The sequence below is a fragment of the Heloderma suspectum genome, chromosome 2, assembly GCF_057233095.1.
Source record: "Heloderma suspectum isolate Gila_16-S chromosome 2, 16-S_ref, whole genome shotgun sequence".
Taxonomy (NCBI): domain Eukaryota; kingdom Metazoa; phylum Chordata; class Lepidosauria; order Squamata; family Helodermatidae; genus Heloderma; species Heloderma suspectum.
Window position 1 is genome coordinate 50,109,906 of NC_139459.1, and position 19,118 is coordinate 50,129,023.

The 19,118-nt window shown below is 43.4% G+C and overlaps 1 protein-coding gene across 6 annotated transcripts; it reads right to left on the bottom strand.

Moving 5' to 3' along the window:
- Positions 1-8: 8 nt before the first annotated feature.
- UTP15 (UTP15 small subunit processome component) lies at positions 9-19,079 on the bottom strand. Of its 6 annotated transcripts, XM_084833483.1 has the most exons (14): positions 18,997-19,079; positions 17,426-17,598; positions 16,938-17,030; positions 16,109-16,293; positions 14,525-14,703; positions 13,126-13,251; positions 10,950-11,085; positions 9,526-9,610; positions 8,013-8,162; positions 7,619-7,678; positions 6,693-6,794; positions 5,400-5,533; positions 2,653-2,711; positions 224-1,522 (listed from the first exon to the last, which is right to left on the bottom strand). In XM_084833483.1, exons 2-14 carry the CDS (start codon positions 17,513-17,515, stop codon positions 1,329-1,331), a joined length of 1,593 nt encoding a protein of 530 aa, XP_084689609.1. In that variant the 5' UTR covers positions 17,516-17,598; positions 18,997-19,079; the 3' UTR covers positions 224-1,328. The 6 variants fall into 6 exon arrangements, with proteins under 6 accessions (XP_084689611.1, XP_084689610.1, XP_084689609.1 ...); XM_084833485.1 differs by lacking the exon at positions 7,619-7,678 and having other exon boundaries at positions 9-1,522; positions 18,654-19,079; XM_084833484.1 differs by lacking the exon at positions 7,619-7,678 and having other exon boundaries at positions 172-1,522.
- Positions 19,080-19,118: the final 39 nt, after the last annotated feature.

The window sequence follows — 19,118 nt, forward strand, 5'->3', positions numbered from 1 at the left end:
CAGAAAATACGGAGATAGGCTTTTTCATAGTTTGGTAAACTAAAGTAACTGTTCTAACTTGGCTGGTGTTACACAGATGGGAACACAAGAACTGCTTGAATAAAAGTCCTTAAAACCTAGCAAAAAAGCTGCTACCAGCATGCTGCCTAGGTACAGTACTCCTTCCTTTTAGCCAACAGTTCTATATTTATACATTATACAGATACTGGCAAGTAATAAAAGAAAATATGCCTTTTATATAGTGAAGATCTTTATACATGCAGAACCCAATGAGTAAGACCTTGCCCAAGCCACTACTGTACACCATAAGGTAAGTCTATAGTTTTAACTGTCTTCCCATCACACATGTTCCCCTCCCCCAACAACTCACCAACCTGAAGCATGATATCACAGTACCAACCAAGTCTAAACTTCTCGCATACCTGGCAATTAGAAACACACTAATCAGCCATCGGGTAATCCTGACAACATTGTACAAGACTGCCTTGTCACTTGGATTAGAGATTCCTGAATAATCATGGTCTTTGGCTAACACACAGATCCTATTTGTACCATGTGATGGGAGGCAGGACCAGAAAGACATCAGCCAACTATGTGTTTAGCCAAGCCTCTCAATGTTTATTTTAATCAGCTGGAATAAGAAAGAATGCCACCCAAGTCCACTTTGATGTGAAATGCTTTGCCTTAGAATTTAAAGTTATTTTCAAAGTTATTTTCAAGAGGGAAATTTATTTGGCATAAGCACCCTTATATGTTATTAAATATGAAAACTAGATCTTGTCTGTACAGCAAGGATTTTGTTGAGAAGTTCAGAGTAGAACAAATTACCACACACCTTGTTTTTCTATATGAAAGTAGGCCCCTTACCACAAACGGTTTCATATGGGATCTGAAATAGAAATCAATGTGATATAGTTTTGTTGAAACCGTGCTATATTTATTTCTATCTGAGCAGCAAATAAATGGCTCTTCAAGAAAATTGAGAGAATAAGACGGAGTTGAATTATTATCTGTATGCAACCATAAAAATTTAAGGCTCAGTAGATTTGTATAAATAAAGTTCAACTTTATACAATACTGGCAGAAATATTTTAACAGTTAAATAGCTTTTTAGTAATAAAAAACCCTGATGGCAATAAAAGTTTCCGCCGGGTGGGGGGAGGTTGTTCTCCAGTAGTTTGGACCCTTCAAAAAGATACCTTGGGGTTTTTTCCTGTTCCAAAGCAATACTTTTGAAAACCAATGTGTCAACATATTTGGTGAAAGGAGTCAAATGAAGTAAATTATCTGGTGAAATTGCACAATACTGGAAATCGTTCCAGTACTTTCTATAAACCATCAGCTTTGTTCTCATCCAGAGCAGTGGACTTTTTTCTTGCCATAGTAGCAAACAGTGCATCCATCATCCCCAAGACTTCTAGTAATTCCTCTTGGTAATCAATCTCTTTTTCTACGAGGTTTTGAAGTTTCAAAAATTGCTTATCAATAACTGAGGACTGTCCAATCACAGGCATGTAGATATCTGGCAAGGAAAAGATGCAAGTTAACAGCACTTCTGCACTTAATGGGGCTTAACATATAACCTCAGTTTCCAACTGCATCTTTTACAGAGCAAGCTTACATGGGGCATGAACAGGAGATCTGCTGCAGAACCACTGCAGCATCTGGACACACACAAGTGTGGGGACCCTTTTTTTACCACCTGTTCTCCCGGCAATTCCCTTCCCCCCTCCCACTGAAATCAATGGGAGGAGAAGTACCTATATCAGCCTGAGGAAGGAATAGAGGTGCTTTGAATACAAAACCGCCCCGGCCCACATCCAGAAGGCCCCATTTGGAGGCCTAGGGCAGGTAGTAGATCTATGCTGTAGACCTTTCCATCAGTGTAACTGCAGCTGGTGGGGTGGAGCTCCCTGCCCCAACAGCAGAGCTCCTCTCCCCTGGCAAGGGAAGGCGGCACCTCTGCACCATCCTAACCCCCTCCAGCCAGTGGATATTGGGGTTAGGATCATTCTCTTAAAGACTAACTAAACTCATTGTATTGACAGTGCATGATGTCTTGTAGGCCAGCATCTGTTAGGGTCTACAGCATCTACTGTCTCTGGTTCAAGTGTCCCCTCTGCCATGAACTCAGTTGGTGGCCTTAGGGAAGCCACACTCTTAGGCTCAGCTCCCCTGCCCTCCAATCTGCAATAGGAAGATAATAATTAAGCAACCTACAGGATTGTTGCAAGGATAACATGATACTGGGCTGGTTTGAATGCAAGCCATACTTTACTGTTACGAGAATGTATCACAGCAAGCCTCTAACTCCACGTTCCCCCCCACCCACCCCAATGGCACAGACACAAGGAGTTTGGAAGCGTTTGCTTCCATTTTAGATGAACCTCAGCTTGCTACATTACCTGAACCCTTCAGACCAAGCCCTTAGAATCGACTGGCTATGTTGGTAGCATAGCAAGCCTTGTAATGGCTCCAGTTGTATACAATTTGAGGGCCATAGACCACCCCAAAACACAGCTAGTGCAAATAAAGGAATGCTGTTTTAACAGTTTTGAATTCCACCCTTCTTTGTGAGCAACACACACACACTAAGAGTGGGCTCCTGGGCGTAAATCAATTTTAGTACTGCTGTTGGATCTTAGTACTTACCTATAATCATTTCCACAACATTTATCAGCACAGGGGCAAATCTTGTGTCAGTCACATGTCTGCAAATCAAGTTAATCACCTGTTAACCTTCATATCCAAGTCCAGAAATTTTCATTTTTACGACTTACAGGAAGACAACACTGGAGACTCTTTTCTCCATTGCATGAAGAACCAAGCCAAGGAAATTGGTAAGATGCAAGTGAGAAATAGAGAGAAAATAGTGGCTACAAAAAACAAACTCACATTCTCCACTTAGTAAACAAAACGTTTTCTTCCCCAACATCATTTCCATGAAGAGGGAAAAAATGAAGAGTTATCCCTACCAATCATATTTAACTCTGCATTCAGGACATAACCGGATGTACTACAAATCACCTATTCAGAAGAAATAAGACCATACTGCACTTATGTCTATATTAAGACCAAATATATGGAGGACTTGCAGCCAGTCTAAGCAATCTAAAAGCTGAGAATCTTGAAAGTGGAGCTGACATATGAAATGGAAAAAGTAGAAGAGAAACGCAACTTTTAACCAAAGAGCTTGTTTTCAAGAAGTCAGCATGTATGCAGGCTCCTTAAAAATAAGAACAGATGCCAAGATCCACCACCTGTACACATGGAGGAAGGTGCACAGAACAAACAAGCCCATGAAGGGGACAAAACAGCCTTGGCTGTTCTCAGTCACCCCACTCCCTCTCTTACAACGGTGACAGGAATAAATTAGTGCTTACATTAAAAAGACAGGAACACAACCCAAAAGATACACAAGTTTTGGTCAGTATTGTACTGTACTTATTGCAGCTCCCTGTAAGGAAAGGGAAAGTGTCACTTTGGTTTGGATTAAAACCCCACACGGGCAGGCCGAAGTTCTGGGGAAGGGCTTGGGATACAGGGAAGCTCAGGACAGGGAGCGCCAGGCAACCAGACTGAACAAAGGGTGCCAAGCAGAACCACGGACTGAGACATGAATCTAAAGGAAGGCTGGAGAATAAGGCCTGAGGAAAAGGGCAGCGAAGACAGGGATTTGAAGCAGGCTAACCAGAGGATGCTTTGAAAGTCTTCACAGCAGCTGAAGTCAGGAAAGGCTGCATAGTATGGAGAGAGAAGGGAGGGGAGGAGTGTTAGGGAGGGTCGGGAGAAATGAGTTTGCTAAAGAACAAGAACAGGCTGCGGCTGAACAAGAGGGAAACAATGACCAGTTCATACGTCACGATAAATCACAGTGGGTTAATTCATCTGCAGGGCTCCAAGATGTGTGCCAGCTGCCATTTTGAATATGCAAGCCACAGCGGGGTGTGGTGGTGGTGTGTGCTGCATGCAAACCCAACATAGCCAGTCGATTCTAAGGGTTCGGTCTGAAGGGTTCGGATAATGGTAATGGGGGGGGGTTCGGATAATGGTGGGGGCATGCAAACCCAGGCTTCGTGGGTTATTTGAGGGTTAAATGACCCTTGGATAACCCTAGGCCAACCATGGGGACTGCTGGATTCACTTAGCTGAAGAAAGAAGGACTGAGGCAAAACTGGAAAGTAGAAGTCATAGAATCATAGAATAGTAAGGTTGGAAGGGGCCTACAAGGCCATCGAGTCCAACCCCCTGCTCAGTGCAGGAATCCAAGTCAGAGCATCCCTGACAAATGGATGTCCAGCCTCGTCTTGAATGCCTCCAGTGTGGGAGAGCCCACCACCTCCCTAGGTAATTGGTTCCATTGTCATATTGCTCTAACAGTCAGGAAGTTTTTCCTAATGTTCAGCCAGAATCTGGCTTCCTGTAACTTGAGCCCATTATTCCGTGTCCTGCACTCTGGGATGACTGAGAAGAGATCCTGGCCTTCCTCTCTGTGACAACCTTTCAACTACTTGAACAGCGCTATCATATCTCCCCTCAGTCTTCTCTTCTCAAGGCTAAACATGCCCAGTTCTTTCAGTCTAAGTAGAGCTGTATACCACTGGCAGGAAGAAAGCAGGCAGGCAGAGGCAGTTTGGACATTTAAGGAGCCCAAGGGACATAAAGCTGTTAAAACTAGAGCAGTGGTTGGAAACTTATTTTGGGGCAAGGGGAATCACCTCCCACCACCGCTCCACAGGCAGGGGCAGGGCATCAGGAGCGGGGTTCAAAACTCCTCCACCCAGCACTTCAGTAAGGGAGGCATGGCATACCCTGCACCTTCCCCCATTGGGGAGAACGCAAGGCAAGTGAAGCACTTAGTGCGCCACTCGTCCTCCCAATTGGGACAGCAAATGGCACGCTAAGGGGAATCTCTGAACCCATGCTGTTACCACTGATTGGAGATAACAGTATGGGTTCCTCTCCCTGCCAGCCTCCAGGGAGTGGGAGCTGGATGGGGTTGTGGGCCAGAGCTTCCCCACCTTTCGTCTAGAATCTAGCTCCTGGCAGGAGAATTCTGCCCATTCTGGCTATCAGAGAAGCATTATGACTCTAACCCTAGGAAGCAGGAGGAAGGGGGCTGAATTTCATGTGCTGATTTGAACCAATTACCTGGCAGCATGTAGTCATGCAGATGTACAAGTACAAGTAGTGTTTCCACCAATACCAGTATTCTTGTGGCCATCTAACTACAACTTTCACTTCCTGGGCTTTCTCCATTCCCCTTTGACATCACAGACCTTGTCAAAAGGTTCCAAACTCTGAAAAAACCTTGATGTTGAAGGTAGAATGCCTTATGCTATTTCTTCAGATTCATACCACAAAATTTTGGGGCCAAAGAGCACGGTCTTGGCAATTACCTTATCAAGAAAGAAAGGAGGACGCTAAGCTGTTTCTCATCTCGCCCTGCAAGTGCATTTTTCAATGTTCCTCTGCGGTTTAATTCCTGCATGACAGCAACTGTAACTTCAGGTGGGTTCTTCCTTACAGGAGCCTAGAGGCACAAAGCATTCAGTAGCACACTTTGCAGCAAGATGAGCATACACATTTAAGCAATTAGAACTTCTTCGTGCTCAACAACGGAGGCAATCATTCTGAATCTAACAACCACTCAAGGAGTAGCTTGTTGTGCTCTTGGTTTCCAGTTCCTGGGCCTGGGACATTCTGTCTTTTGAGTGTCAAGTAAAGCACCCTGTAACAGCCTTCCTCGGCCTGGTACCCTCCAGATGTTTGGGACCACAACTCCTGGGAGTACTCTACAGTTAGTCCTGAACCAATGGTTACAAGGTATTTTGCTTTCTGGTAGGTAGAAATATATAAAACATAAGCATGGGTCATCAAATATGAAAAGTCATATGAAGTGTATTTTTAGCTCTACTGCTCCTTAAAATACACATAGCAGGTGTGAAACAACACCGTTGTAGATGGGCGGCAGCTCACTGGGGCTGAATCTACACGTAGCAGTTTTACTGTTATCATACTGCAGTGATAACTATTGGTGCACATGACACCAATAGGCACCAATAGTTATCACTGCAATATGAAAACGGTAAAACTGCTATGTGTAGATTCAGCCTGGTAGGGCCCGTGCTTTGCAAGGAAGAGGTTCCTGGTTCGATCCCTGGCATGTCCAGGTAGGGCTGGGAAAGACTCAGGTCTGAAACCCTAGAAGACACTTGCCAGTCAGTGGAAACTAGCCTGCCCCACCCTGGTGCCCTGCAGATGTGTTGGACTGCAACTCCCAGCATCCCCCAGCCAGCATAGCCATTGGCCACGTTGGCTGGGAACGCGAGCAACCCTATCTCATTGTGATAGGGCACATGCTTGGCACGCAGAAGGTCCCAGGTTCGATCCCAGGCTTCTCCAGGTAGGGCTAGGAAAGAATCCGGCCTGACACCCTGGAAAGCCGCTGCCAGTCAGTGTCAACAATACCGGGCTAGAGGGACCAATGGTCTGACTCAGTATGGGGCAGCTTCCTATGTTCCCCCAACGTTTTCATAGAATTGTAATAGTGTTTTCCACTATTAATGGAAGCTGCCGCACTGCACAGGATGAAGAACAGAATATGCATGTTATGGATCAGATCGTGGCAGATTCACTAGAGAGCTTTATAGATCAGCAGAATAATAGAAACCAGAAGATGACCACCTTACCTGAAGTACTGCATCCAGTGCCTTGGAAACCTCAAAACTTCTCAGGAGCTTGTCATATTTTTTCAGATGGTTTTTTACAGGCTTACTGACAAAGAAATCCTCCTTTAGAAAAGGGGGTGGGGTTTAAAAAAGGGGGTGGGGGGGAGAGGCAGTCCATGATAAAAGCTGCAATGGAAGTCTATAGCCAGATGTATGCTGTTCATGTCAAGATTCTCCACCCCCTTCACATTACACAAGGGAAACAAGTCATTCACTGCCAGATGTATCACTTGATTAAAGGAATCTTAGGCTGCGATCTTAAACCGTTCCACTAGGGAGCAAGGCTACAATCCCATACACATTTACTGATATTGTAGAGCTGAAAAACGGAACCAAAATTATCAAGGGGCTGGGGAAACTCCCTTATGAGGAAAGGTTACAACAGTTGGGGGGATTTCACTTAGGAAAAAAAGGTGAGTAAGGGGTAGACATGATAGAGGTGTATACAATTATGCATGGTGTGGAAAAAGTGGATAGGGAGAAGTGTTTTTTTTTTCTTCTGCCACAGTACTAAAAACCTTAGGCCATCCAATGAAGCTATATTGCAGGAGATTCAGGACAGATCAAAAGAAGTACTTCTTCACACAGGACATAGTTAAACTATGGAATTCACTACCACAAGACATAGTGATGGCCACCACCTTGGGTGGTTGTAAAAAGGGATTAGACAAATTCATGGAGGAGAAGGCTATCAACAGCTACTAGTCATGATGGCTACATGCTATCTCCATGATTAGAGGCAGCATGCAGGCGGGTGCTGTTGCACTCATGTTCTGCTTGTAGTCTTCCCATAGGCATCTGGTTGGCCACTGTGGGAACAAGGCCTTTGGTCTGACCCATCACAGCTCCCCTTATGCTCAACAGTTAGGGAGGAAAAACATATTTACTCCATTTTCAGATGATGCATGTCTGTGTAGCAACAAACATCTTAGAAGAGTCATCTCCTTCTGTGTGAGAAAGTAAGAGGGGCAGAACCTGTCATGCAAGGCTTTTGTAAATATTTTAATTTTAAATTCTGCTATCCACTTAAACAGGAGTGCCTTTTTAATTGTTCAAGCATTTTTAATTGATGACTAACTCAGCCTTCCACAACCTGGTGCCCTCCGATGTGTTAGACTCCAAATCCCATCATCCCCAGGCAACAGAGCCAGGCTGCTCTAACTGATCAATTAAAAGTTGCTGGTCAACTAATTTCCCCTTAAATCCTTGTTATTCAAATACAAGACACAGCCATCTGCTAGCAGAAAACAGGACCTGCTCAGTGTATGCTTCTCTCCATACCTGCTTTGGCATGTAATTTCTTCCTTTCACAAAAGTCCTATATGTGGGCCTTCTCCTTCTGTGAAAACGTGCTTTTTCTCCTTCGTGCTTCCGATGCTTAACATTCAGGATCCCATTTGTCATGCCTACAACCAGAGTTTCATCTTCAGGCTAAAAGGGAGAAGAAACAGGTTTGCTTAATTGGGAACTCTAGTTCAAAGATTTGTTTCCGACAATGTCTTTTTGGTTTTTCAGGAGAATTGCAGCACAGAGAAAATGGCTTCGAACATTTCCTTCTGAGCAGAGGAGACCCATGAAATGACTTGCATCCTAAACAATCCCAAACAGGAAGAATGGGATGAAATTACAGCCTGCCCCAAGTTACCTGGCCTAGTGAAGTTAAGCCCAACCGGTTTTTCTAGCTCAACAGTGCAATCTTGTTCATGTTTATTTGGAAGTTCTATTGTGTTCAATGGGGCTTACTGCCAGGTTAGCGTACCTAGGATCATGCTGTCCAATGCTTGAGGGAGTTAGATGATCAGCATCACAGTCAGCAGCCTTTAGCTTGCTAGGTTCAATGATTCACACAACTATTTACAATTAAAGTGACCCAAGATAACTCCAGCTATCAACCTCAAAACTGTAGTCAACTCCACTGTAATCATTTGGCCTTCCGATGCAAAAAAAAAAAAAAGGAGCCCAATTAAAGAATACATGAGACAACATGTTCTTAATAGAGCACTTTAAAAAAATCACCCACTTGCTCTTTTTATACTTGTGTTGAAGTATACTTCACCAAGCTATCTAAAGTAGCTCCTGGTTAAGACACTTTAAAGTAGGGCCACCACCTGGCCAGGAGTGCCCCGGGGATTTTCCCCACTCAGCAATTAACCTTTAAATACCCTGCAAAGAATCAAGCAGCTGCACATGTGCATTTTGCAGGAAGGAGACCTGGTTACCTGTGAGTAGACATGCAGAGGCTTGGTACTTGGGATGCTATTTGGAAGTGCTGCTGAGTGATTCTGTCCTGCTTACTTCTGAGTAGACATGCTGAAGCCTTGTCCTGCTTACTTCTGAGGCCATAAATGGCAATAATCACATTTGGATCTGCCTACTCTGTCTTCTGTCTTGCCCACAGATGGAATGTTGAGTGTCTCTCCCCCCACCCCGTTCCCATTTTACAATTTGGCCCTCAGGCTGGAAAAGGGTTCCCCATCCCTGCTTTAATGCCTGGCCCCCAGGGGTGGAGAACCTCTTTCAGCCCAAGGGCCAAATACAATTTAAGAGAAGCACTCAGGAGCTGCATTCCAGTAGTGGCCAAGGCCAAAGGCAAAAGGGCCAAAAATACCCCTCAAAACCCAGCATATTGTACCTTAAAGCTCTTAAGCCTTAACTTAAAGCTCTTAAGCCAGTAACTAAGCCTTAGAAGAGATATCTTGACCTTTTAGAATAGGGGGAAAAAAAACACACAAAAGTTTTGCATGGGCAAGTCATTACCTACACACCTACTAGAACCTTTGTTTAGAGTACTTACTGCTAATGCAAGACTGAGAATCGAGGCTTCATAGTTAAAGCTGTGAACAACCTTGTAGGAAGTTGTACTGTAAACCTTCACATGCCTGCGAAAAACAACCAACAGGGTGAGTTCTTCTTTTGAGATCTGTAAAGTATTTCACAGGAAATTGACTTGCACCAGGTTGCTGACAGGTTGTCACTTGTTTTGGAAGTAAGAAGTGCTATAAAGGAGGCCCAAAGAACACAAAAGAGTTAGCGAAGAAATTTACTCTTTTAAAATATGCTGTGGATTCAAGCAACCCAGCATGGTCCAACTTAAAATGGTTTTTTGGGAAATGCAACTACTTCTTCCAAATTAAAACAGACTTGTACAAGAAACAAAATTTTGGTGCGGAGTTTTAAAACGATGCAAGTGACTTGGCAAGGATTTATGGTTGGTTGGGCTGAGTCAAGAAGTTCTCAGCTTAATAGAAATTGCAGGATGTTTACCATTAAATGATTGAGAACTGGAATGCATCTCTATTTTGCATGGAATTCTACTATTTAGCCAATGAACAAGAACGCAGGGGGATACTCAGACCTTCAGACCAATTGCCTTGATAACAGGGCTGTGGTGAAAAAACGTTAGATTGGGTTTAGAGTTTGCTCTTGCCATTGGAAGCACTCCATGAGCAGAGTTCTACAAAGGCCATTCTGGCTGGTGGGAAGGGCAACTTTCACTGGTGTCCTCCTCCCCCAAATATCACCTCCCACATTGTTCTGCAGGATCCTCCAACCGTATAAAGCAGATCTAGGGGAGAGGCGGGAGACAATGGATTGCAGGATGGGAGAATCAGCAAAAGTTGCCTTCTCCCCGATTTTGCCAGCAAAAATACTCCACTTCTTCTGCAGACAGAAGGAGCCTTTCCATTTGTAGAATGCAAGGTCTGGATCCAAGCCATAGTCCACCAAGGATAAGCCAAACTCTTTGCTAAGAATCCTGCATAAGTCTGCAATCATACACTCACTTACTTGGAAGTAAGTCTTATCGAACTCAATGGGACTTACTGCTGAGAAGACACGTACAGGTTTGTACTGAAAATCATGCACATGAAGCATATATTTCCATAATTAATTCCATTTCCTCTACTCAAGTGGAAAGGCCAGTAATGATTTAGGATACTAAAGTTCCCCGCTCTGGTCTCTAGAAATCTTTATAGCTTCTGGTCTTGGAGATGCACTGGGAATTGCCTATAATAGCAAGCCTAACCATTTTATTTTTTAAAAAAGCAAAGAGAGAGCGAGAGAGCAAAGCAACAGTCTTGGGGTGCTGCTAAACTGCCTGTCCTGTTTCCCATTCTGCAGCTGCAAAGCAGAATACACCCAGCTCTGTGAAGTGAATTCCTCAGCCATGGGGGGCTCTCTCTAGAAAAGCCAGGAAGCTAAACACTTAAAAATACAAACCTATCTAGTGAGCCAGAGAGCAGTCTCTGACCAGAGCTACTCAGACACAAACAGGTGACAGTCTTATGGTGATTTCTCAAGGACACTAGCAGCTGTCCTCCTTTTAGGATGTCCCACACTTTAACGTACCGACCGCCTGTAAGAGAAAGGCAAGCACTTTTTATTTCCACATAGTTTTCTTCACAAGGTGAGGAATTTCAGAAGCAAACTCAAGTAAAGCCAAAGACAGTGTTCTGGCGTATAGTCAGATTCAGTTGACACGATCATTATAGCTTCCTTTCACACATGAAGGGTGGATCATGCAGTTAACATGGAGCGAGGCTGCCTTGTCGGCCCCACTCCTGGATACCCTCATCCTGGCACAGACATCTAAAGTGATGAAGACTGCACACAGGCAGTAGCGCATCCCCACTCCGTGGTGATCATGTGATGCCTCCTTCATGGAATTTCTGAATGAAGGGGGCTCATGTGTCCTTTATAGCTGGTTACCAGGTTTGGGAGCAGTATTTGGGAGTTCCATTTTTAGACACTTCTTGACAGAATTATATAGTGAATCTCCTCCAGTTTGCTTAGTATTCCAGTACTGTGTAGTGCAGCATTAATAGACAACCTGGTGCCCTCCTGATGTTTTAGACTGTACATCCCATAAGCCCCACCCTGCATGGCCAATGGTTAGGGACTGGAGTTGTAGTACAAAACATGTGGAGGATACCAGGCTGCCAACCTGATATACTGCTTGTATTGTCACACAGTGCTACAATAAATGTGGGAGAGATGAGAAAACCTTCCCAAAAAAAGAATGGTATTTTATTGAGCTACGAAAAAAATCTTGTCACCCATATAGATTTCATTAAGCCCAAAGACCCACATGGAATGCACATAAAGGGAACAGGCACACGCAATACAAATTCAACCTTTTCTTAAAAAAAAACAAAAACACACACACAAGTTGATAGAGAACTAAGATTCAGAAAATGAAAACTAAGAACACAGTTTGAGTATATACTTGAAAAAGGTAAAAAGTCTTCTACAGAATCAACTGCGATAAAAGTGTCATGATAAACCCTAACTTCCTGATGTGCAATTTTGACGTTTCAATTACTGATTACTTTGGGGGGTAAGTTTCAAAAAGTGGGGATTTTCCTATTAAAAGTTCAAATCTATACTTTGAACAACCTTGTTTGAGACTCAATAAAGAGTTATCATCAGGATCTACTGGGACTATCCAATGTTAGTCCTACTTAGAGTAGACCTAGTGAAATGAATGGGACTTAAGTTAGTTATGACTAACTGAAGCACCATTCATTTCAATGGGTCTACTTTAAGTAGGACTAACACTGGATAACACCCATAGTCTGAAGCACAAACCAATCAGACTATGTTTCAGAAAATTACTAAAAGATATTCACACAACTGAGAATAAATTCCGTGATAGACATTTCTCATTCACATAACCCATCTTCCAATTCTAACACAATGGGTTGTTTCTAACAGTTGTCAATCCACTGATGGAATATATCTGCCACTGGAACAGGGAGGAAGGCTACTGGGGTAATTCCCCTTCCCTCTCAAGTCCACCCCTGCTGCTTCAGAGAGTTGGAGGACCTATCGGAGCAGAACTGGGGGGCAGGGAATCTCCAAAAATTGCCCACCTTCCTGGTCTGCTCACAGACACCTTCCATCAGTGGAATGGCTACTACTGCATACAACCCTTTCAATCTGATCTGTAGAACTGTGTGAGATGGAATGGACTTAGTGACACCTGTCTTGAGAAAGGCCTGCACAAACCAGCACCAGTTTAGCCAGCTGCAGTCCACCAGCCATGTATTGCACCCTACCAAGAGCTTGACGGTCTCTCCCTCCACCCCCATTTTTATAGTCCCAAATAGGCAGAGAAAACAGATTAGGCTCACGGTGAACTGCCATGCATAGCTGCTGGCCTGCATTTTTCCTGGGTAGTCACAAGTTGTGAAGGCCTCTTAGAAGATGCAACACAGGTGCATGAATGATGCAGAACATATGGCAATACACTCTTGCCAATATTGTCTGCACCATCGATCAGCTAAAAGAGGAAAAGAAAATGAGTCTGCAGATTTAAATAAAAGACTAGCTGTATGGCTGCAAGTGTATGGGGGCAGGGAGAAAGAAGAAGAAAACCGCCCACTGGATGAAATACCTGCAGTTACAAGAAGGCCTTCAGACGGAAAGAGATTTACACTCTCAACTGGCTGTCCATGTTCTATCATCATGATGCTTTTTTCTGTCCGTGTATCGAAGACTTTCACAGTATGATCATACGAACCTAGAAGACATCCAAGAGAAAGGAAAAAGTTTGAGACTTTAACATACGTGAAAGAATGACATGTTGCTGCAGCTGCAATATTTTTGTTTAGACCTAAAACCGAGAGTAGAAAACACACTAATAACGTTGAAATAGCCACTGACTAGATATCAATAGTCAAACCCCTATCCATGCCAAATAACAACATCAAAGTAACTGTTCTGAATACACACATCACCTTACTCTAGCATGCTGCTTGATCCCAGAAGTTACTAGACAAATCTCAAATAATTTTTTCTACTGAGCAGTTTAGAGTAGGTGGAATCCAAGTAACATATCCTACTAATGGAATAGCTTCAGTCAGTGGGAATCGGGTGGGGGCAATTCCGCCTCCCTCAGCACTGTGTCCTCAAAATCTGCTCCAGAGGGTTCTATGGCTGTTCATTTTCCACTCAGTATAATGAACAGGTGTGGGCTTTGTATTTCATTTTCATTTATTTTACCATTTCGAGCCGGAGAAGCCATTTAGGGTGCAATCCTATGCAGATAGGTGGCCGCCTCCGAGCTTGGAGGCAACCACCTATTCAATGCAGGGCAGGAAACGCAAGGAGGGGATTGTTCCTTCCGCACTTCTCCAGCCCTGCAGTTTTGGCTGTCTAGCTGTGGGATGGTTGAGCAGGGTAGGAGGCTGCTGGACAACACACTGGATGTGTTGTACCGGCATTTCCGCCCTCCCTGCCCCAGAATGCCCTCTGGAATGCGCTGTTTTGGCCACTCTGCGCTCCTCTTGCTAGCATGGAGCTCGGGGCTTTTCTGCACTGCAAGGCAGTGCGGAAGGAGGGGAAGGTCAGCTCTCTAGGAACTGACCTCGGAGCACAGGCTCTGAGGTCGGTTCCCAGAAAACAAGGTATCCTATGGCCATCTAGCTGCTGATTAGCAGCCATAGGATTGCTCAGTGACTTCTCCTATCACCCCATAACGTCTTGGATGCTGACTTTAGAGCAGACTATATTATAATCAGTTGTAATGAGTAATAATTAGAGGGGAAGTATAATATTTATAATGAAGGAAAACAAAGTGAAACAAGCAAGAAACAGAGTTTAGCTTAAGCAGAAAATATTTCCACCTGAACACAAATCACAAACATCATTAGGAAGGTACAGAGCAGAGAAGCAAAAAACAGTAAAGAGAAGTGCTGAAAATCAATTCAGTGGTGAAACCACAGTATCCGTCAAGAAAAATGTTCATTCAGGATGCCAATGTGACTGAAATAAGTATAAAGTGAACTACAAACCTGTTACAAAAAGATCTGCATTCAGTCTACTTGTACAGCCACATCTTACATAATCTGTGTGCTCTTTGTAGGATACTATTTCTGATGAGGATGAAACGTCCCACACCTTTGATGTGTAATCATCTGCTCCAGAGACAATTCGGTATTTGTCAGATAGGAAGCTCACAACATGGACAGCTCTAAAAACCAAGATCAAAAATATCCCCAATTAGTCCCTCACAACACTTGTTCATATATAACTTCCTATTATTACCATTGGCAAACCTAATCAATGCTTAGGTTTGTAGGTCTGTGGCCTACATACAGGTACTGCAATGAATTCACCAACAAGCCAAGTGGGACAGCATGTAAAAGGAATTGAAGTCTAACAAGATATCGAGGACACCAGGTTGGGGAAGGCTGATATAGTTAAACTATTGTTATCTTTAAAAAAAACAACACACACACATACACCAGTCTCTAGTATTTCCATTTTGGCCTGTTTTGAACTTCTCCCTCATTTACTTATTTCAGTAATTTATGTTCTATTTCCAGAATATATTTGAAGGACACATATCATTAACACAGTTGAGAAACAATGACACATTAAAATCTGCTACAAAATAGTCTCTATTACAAAGGAGAAGCAGTAAACACATTTCAGAAGGGAAGTACAAAGATAATTTAAAATACAGCTGCATAAAACACATCTTAATTATCACTTTCAAGAAAAGTGAATGAATGGGCTGAGGCAAGTCTACTACATAGGCAACTAATTTTCCAGAGCAACAGGGCCTGGACCAATAATAAAGCATCTGAAAAAGTTCTGCCTAGATCAATAACCAAACTTCTCAAGACAAAGTAATCTCAAGCAGAGAGCCTCCAATCATGGTTGACTAGAGGGCTCACATGGGGCAAAGTTGGACAGATAATTCAGTGCAAAACGCAAAAAAAAATCTAGAACAAAATGTAGCAGTATCGTACAGACAATGACCGGGTTTACACAACACAATAACCCACACTCATGGTTAAGTATGGGTTGAGTGTAGGTTGTCATTGAACTGTGGGTTGTTGCTGACCTGTGGGTTGAGTTGTCTGAACCCAGCCACAATAGCAAACCATGGTTTATTAACCACAAACAACCCACAGTACACAACCCAACAACATACCATGGGTTTTCTTTATGGGTTGTTCTTAGTTAACAAACCATTGTTTATTAGCGTGGCTGGGTTCAGACACCACAACAACCTATGTTTCAACAATGACCCACAGTTCAAGCCAAACTCAACCTTGAGTGTAGATTATCATGCTGTGAACCCAGTCAACGTTTGCAACTCACATCATGAATACACAAATAGCACCCTTTAAAGTGCTATTATATCTAATGATCCTTGCAGAATGGACCAAACAGTTGGCCAAACAATGTAGGCTTCTAGCTTTACTGTTGTAATGTCACATTTACAGCCTAACAAACATGTTGACTGCAATTGAGCAGCCATGGACTTCAGAAGAGCTTTTATGACATTCAAATAACAGGAATACTTCAGAGTAAGGTTGTGATTGAAGCCATAATGCATCTGCTTAAATAAAACTGTGTTCTCTTACTTTGTATGGCCATCGAACTGCCTCAGTGGTGCTCTCCCACTGATATCAAAGAGTCGAACACTGCCTTCTTCGCTGCCAGCAACGAGCAGCTTCCCATCATCTCGATATGTAGCACAATAGGCTACATCTTTGAAGCGAGAAAACGTCTTGATTGGTTCTTGTGAATATCGACCATAAATGTGAATCTGGAACAAAATGTAGTATATACATTGCCATACAGAATGACTGGAGAAAGCAACTGAAAAACCGAGACGTCTCTTTGGCCCAATGATATAGTGCTTGCCTTGGACCACTCCACCTATTGCTAGGAAAAGGCCTGTCATGGATGGGGGGGAGGGGGAAAGAGGACAGGGGCTCTATGAGGGGCAGAATCACTGCCTGTAGGCGTGACACATAGAGATAAAGGAGCCCCTCCTTCTCAGGGAAAGCCAAGACTTTAGGAGCCTGGGTAGGCAAAGGGATGGGGCAGGGTTTCCCTTCACTGCAGTGATGCCACTGAGAACTTCCTTTCCCCTTTTGGTCTGAATAGCAACCATTTACTTATATAGGAGAAAGGAAAAGTGTGCATATAGCAACACTACCTAGATAGAGGTTTAGCCCTAACTGGACTTTGTAGGAAGAAACAGGATTCTAAACGCCCCTTGTGCACAAAGGCAACAGAGTCCTGGGTGTTACTTCAGCAGTTGCAGCACAAGCAACTTGCACTGCAACAAACGTGGGAATCTACAATAGGCAAATTCAATGAAGCCTAATATAATAGAGTATACAAAAAGGCTGTGAAAAGCTGCGGAAACTGTTAAGGAAAACAGGATTGTATTTTGAACCTTACCCTTGATGAGGCTGTGACAGCATAGTTATATGGAGGAATTGGAGAAAAGTCTATTTTATTCACTGCACCAAACTCCTTTATCTGAATGGGAGCCTAAAAAAATGGTAGCACAATTTTAACATATTTCATTAAGAAGAGTTTCTTTAGTACAATATTTTAAATGAGCAAAGCAAGCCAAAACCATTTTTAAAAGAATGTGATTAGGACTTTTAAAAGTCCTTTAATTTAAAAAAAGGTTTTCTAATATTTCTTTATATTTTAGTGGAGCAACATAATCGAACTAAATCTATTAAAATGAAATTCAAAACACCATATATATTTTAAGAGCATCAAACTATTGTCCTTGGTAATGTAGGGAAGTGCAGAAGTTAAATACAAAGTTCACATGGATTTTTCCTCCAATATCAGTGTCATATCCAATACCTATGGCTTACAAACAAACTAGACATATCAGTCCGAATCCCAGTAATTAACTATGTATTTATTACCTTGTAATTCTTCCAGTACAAAGTATCCTTTGTTACTTTCTCACCAAGCTTTGGAAAAGACTGGACTATGACAGGCTTGTAACTAGCCATTATTTCTTAAACAGAATTTCTTCAAGTAGCAAAGCGTAATCTTTCAGTGATGCGAACTTCATAAACACAAAAAGTCAACCAGGCTTTTGAAAGGAAAAAACAAAACAAGGACACACAAAACATTAAAGTCAATCTACAAGAGCAAACAAGCATTTACTGCAGATGTTACAACTACTCACATACTACTTGTTAGTGCTATGGGCTAACCTACCTTCCCTCAGTTTGAGTGAAACGGAAATGGCAGGTCTCCACAGTAATCTACTTTACACAATTTCAGCCTCAGCTTTTACAACAGAAAGTATGTTACTCCTCTTTTGCAGTCACACAACCCCAATATTTGGCAGTCTTCTATATCTAAATCAGAATAAAGAGCTGCACAAACCCATCTAACCTAACTCAAGATTAGTATTTCACCTAAAATCCAAAAACTATAGGCTCTGATCATGTAAACATCAATGCAATAAGTGATTTCAAAACAATTCTGCACTGTCTAAGTGCAGGATCACAGCACAAGGAGCTTTCTCATATAAATCAGTTGCTGCTCCTGCGTGTGTAATTACAGTTATATGCTCATGTTTTAAAATATTATAAGCCACCTTGTGTGGGCAATGCGCCCTGAAAGGTGGGTTAAAATATGCATCATCATCATACAGAATAACCACTAATTGCACTGAGAGGAATATATGGAAGGAATCTGTGATTAAATAATAGTAAGTTAACATTGCCTGAACACATGCAGAACTCTCAATTAAAGTTAGCTCCCACAGCCAGAGAGTAAGCATGTTTACTAACCCAATGAAAATGGATTGGCAGTAGATCCAGTACAGACAAATGTACTTCACACAGTAAGTATGGAGTTTACTGCCACAAGATGTTTACTGGCATAGGCAGATTTAGAAAAGGATTAGAGACCATCAACAGTTGTTAGCAAGAACAGGTCAACAGAACCTCCCCTGAATGCCAGCAACTAGGAACGTAACAAGCGTGGAGAGCCACTGCCTTTGTGCCAGGACTGGGCAATCCAATGCCCCCCAAATGTTTTGAACTACAACTCCCAAAACCCCTGACCATTGGCCATGCTGGCTGGGGTTGATGGGAGTTGTAGTCCAAAACATCTGGAGGGCGCCAAGTTACTTACCCCTGTTTGCAGTCTTCTCAGCAGCCTCTGGCTGCCTGTCAGAAATAGGACGCTGGACCAGGTGGAGCTTTCGGTCTGATCTAACAGGGCTCTCCTGGAGCTTTCCCGGGAACGGCGGCTCAGCGACGGAAAAAGCCCCGCCCGCCGAATTGCTGCCTATCCGGCAGCGAATAAAAGCACCAGAGTCTTGGGGGGGGGGGGGGTGCGGCCACCCTGGAGTGGGAGGTCTAACGGCTTAACGCGCCGCAGCTGTACTGGGAGGGAAGGTCTTCCTGCGGGACAGGACGGTGGCTCGGTCCCCCCGGAGCCCCTCCGCGGCCTAACCCCAGGGGTCCGCTCTTACCTCAGGATCCCTTCCTCAACACTTCGCCGTCACGTTGCTCCGCAAGGAAGCCGCCATCATCACCATCGCAAACAGGCTTCAGCGGAGGTCTCCGTCATCAGAGCCGCGCCGCCGCTGCCACC

Excerpts from the sequence above, each read along its gene's own strand:
- UTP15 (XM_084833483.1), bottom strand. The coding sequence starts at position 17,515 with ATGGCTAGTTACAAGCCTGTCATAGTCCAGTCTTTTCCAAAGCTTGGT. Across the intron at positions 13,252-14,524 it reads TGCAGATCTTTTTGTAACAG|GTTCGTATGATCATACTGTG; the intron begins GTTTGTAGTTCA and ends GATGTCTTCTAG. Across the intron at positions 8,163-9,525 it reads TTCTCAGTCTTGCATTAGCA|CCTGAAGATGAAACTCTGGT; the intron begins GTAAGTACTCTA and ends TCTCCCTTTTAG.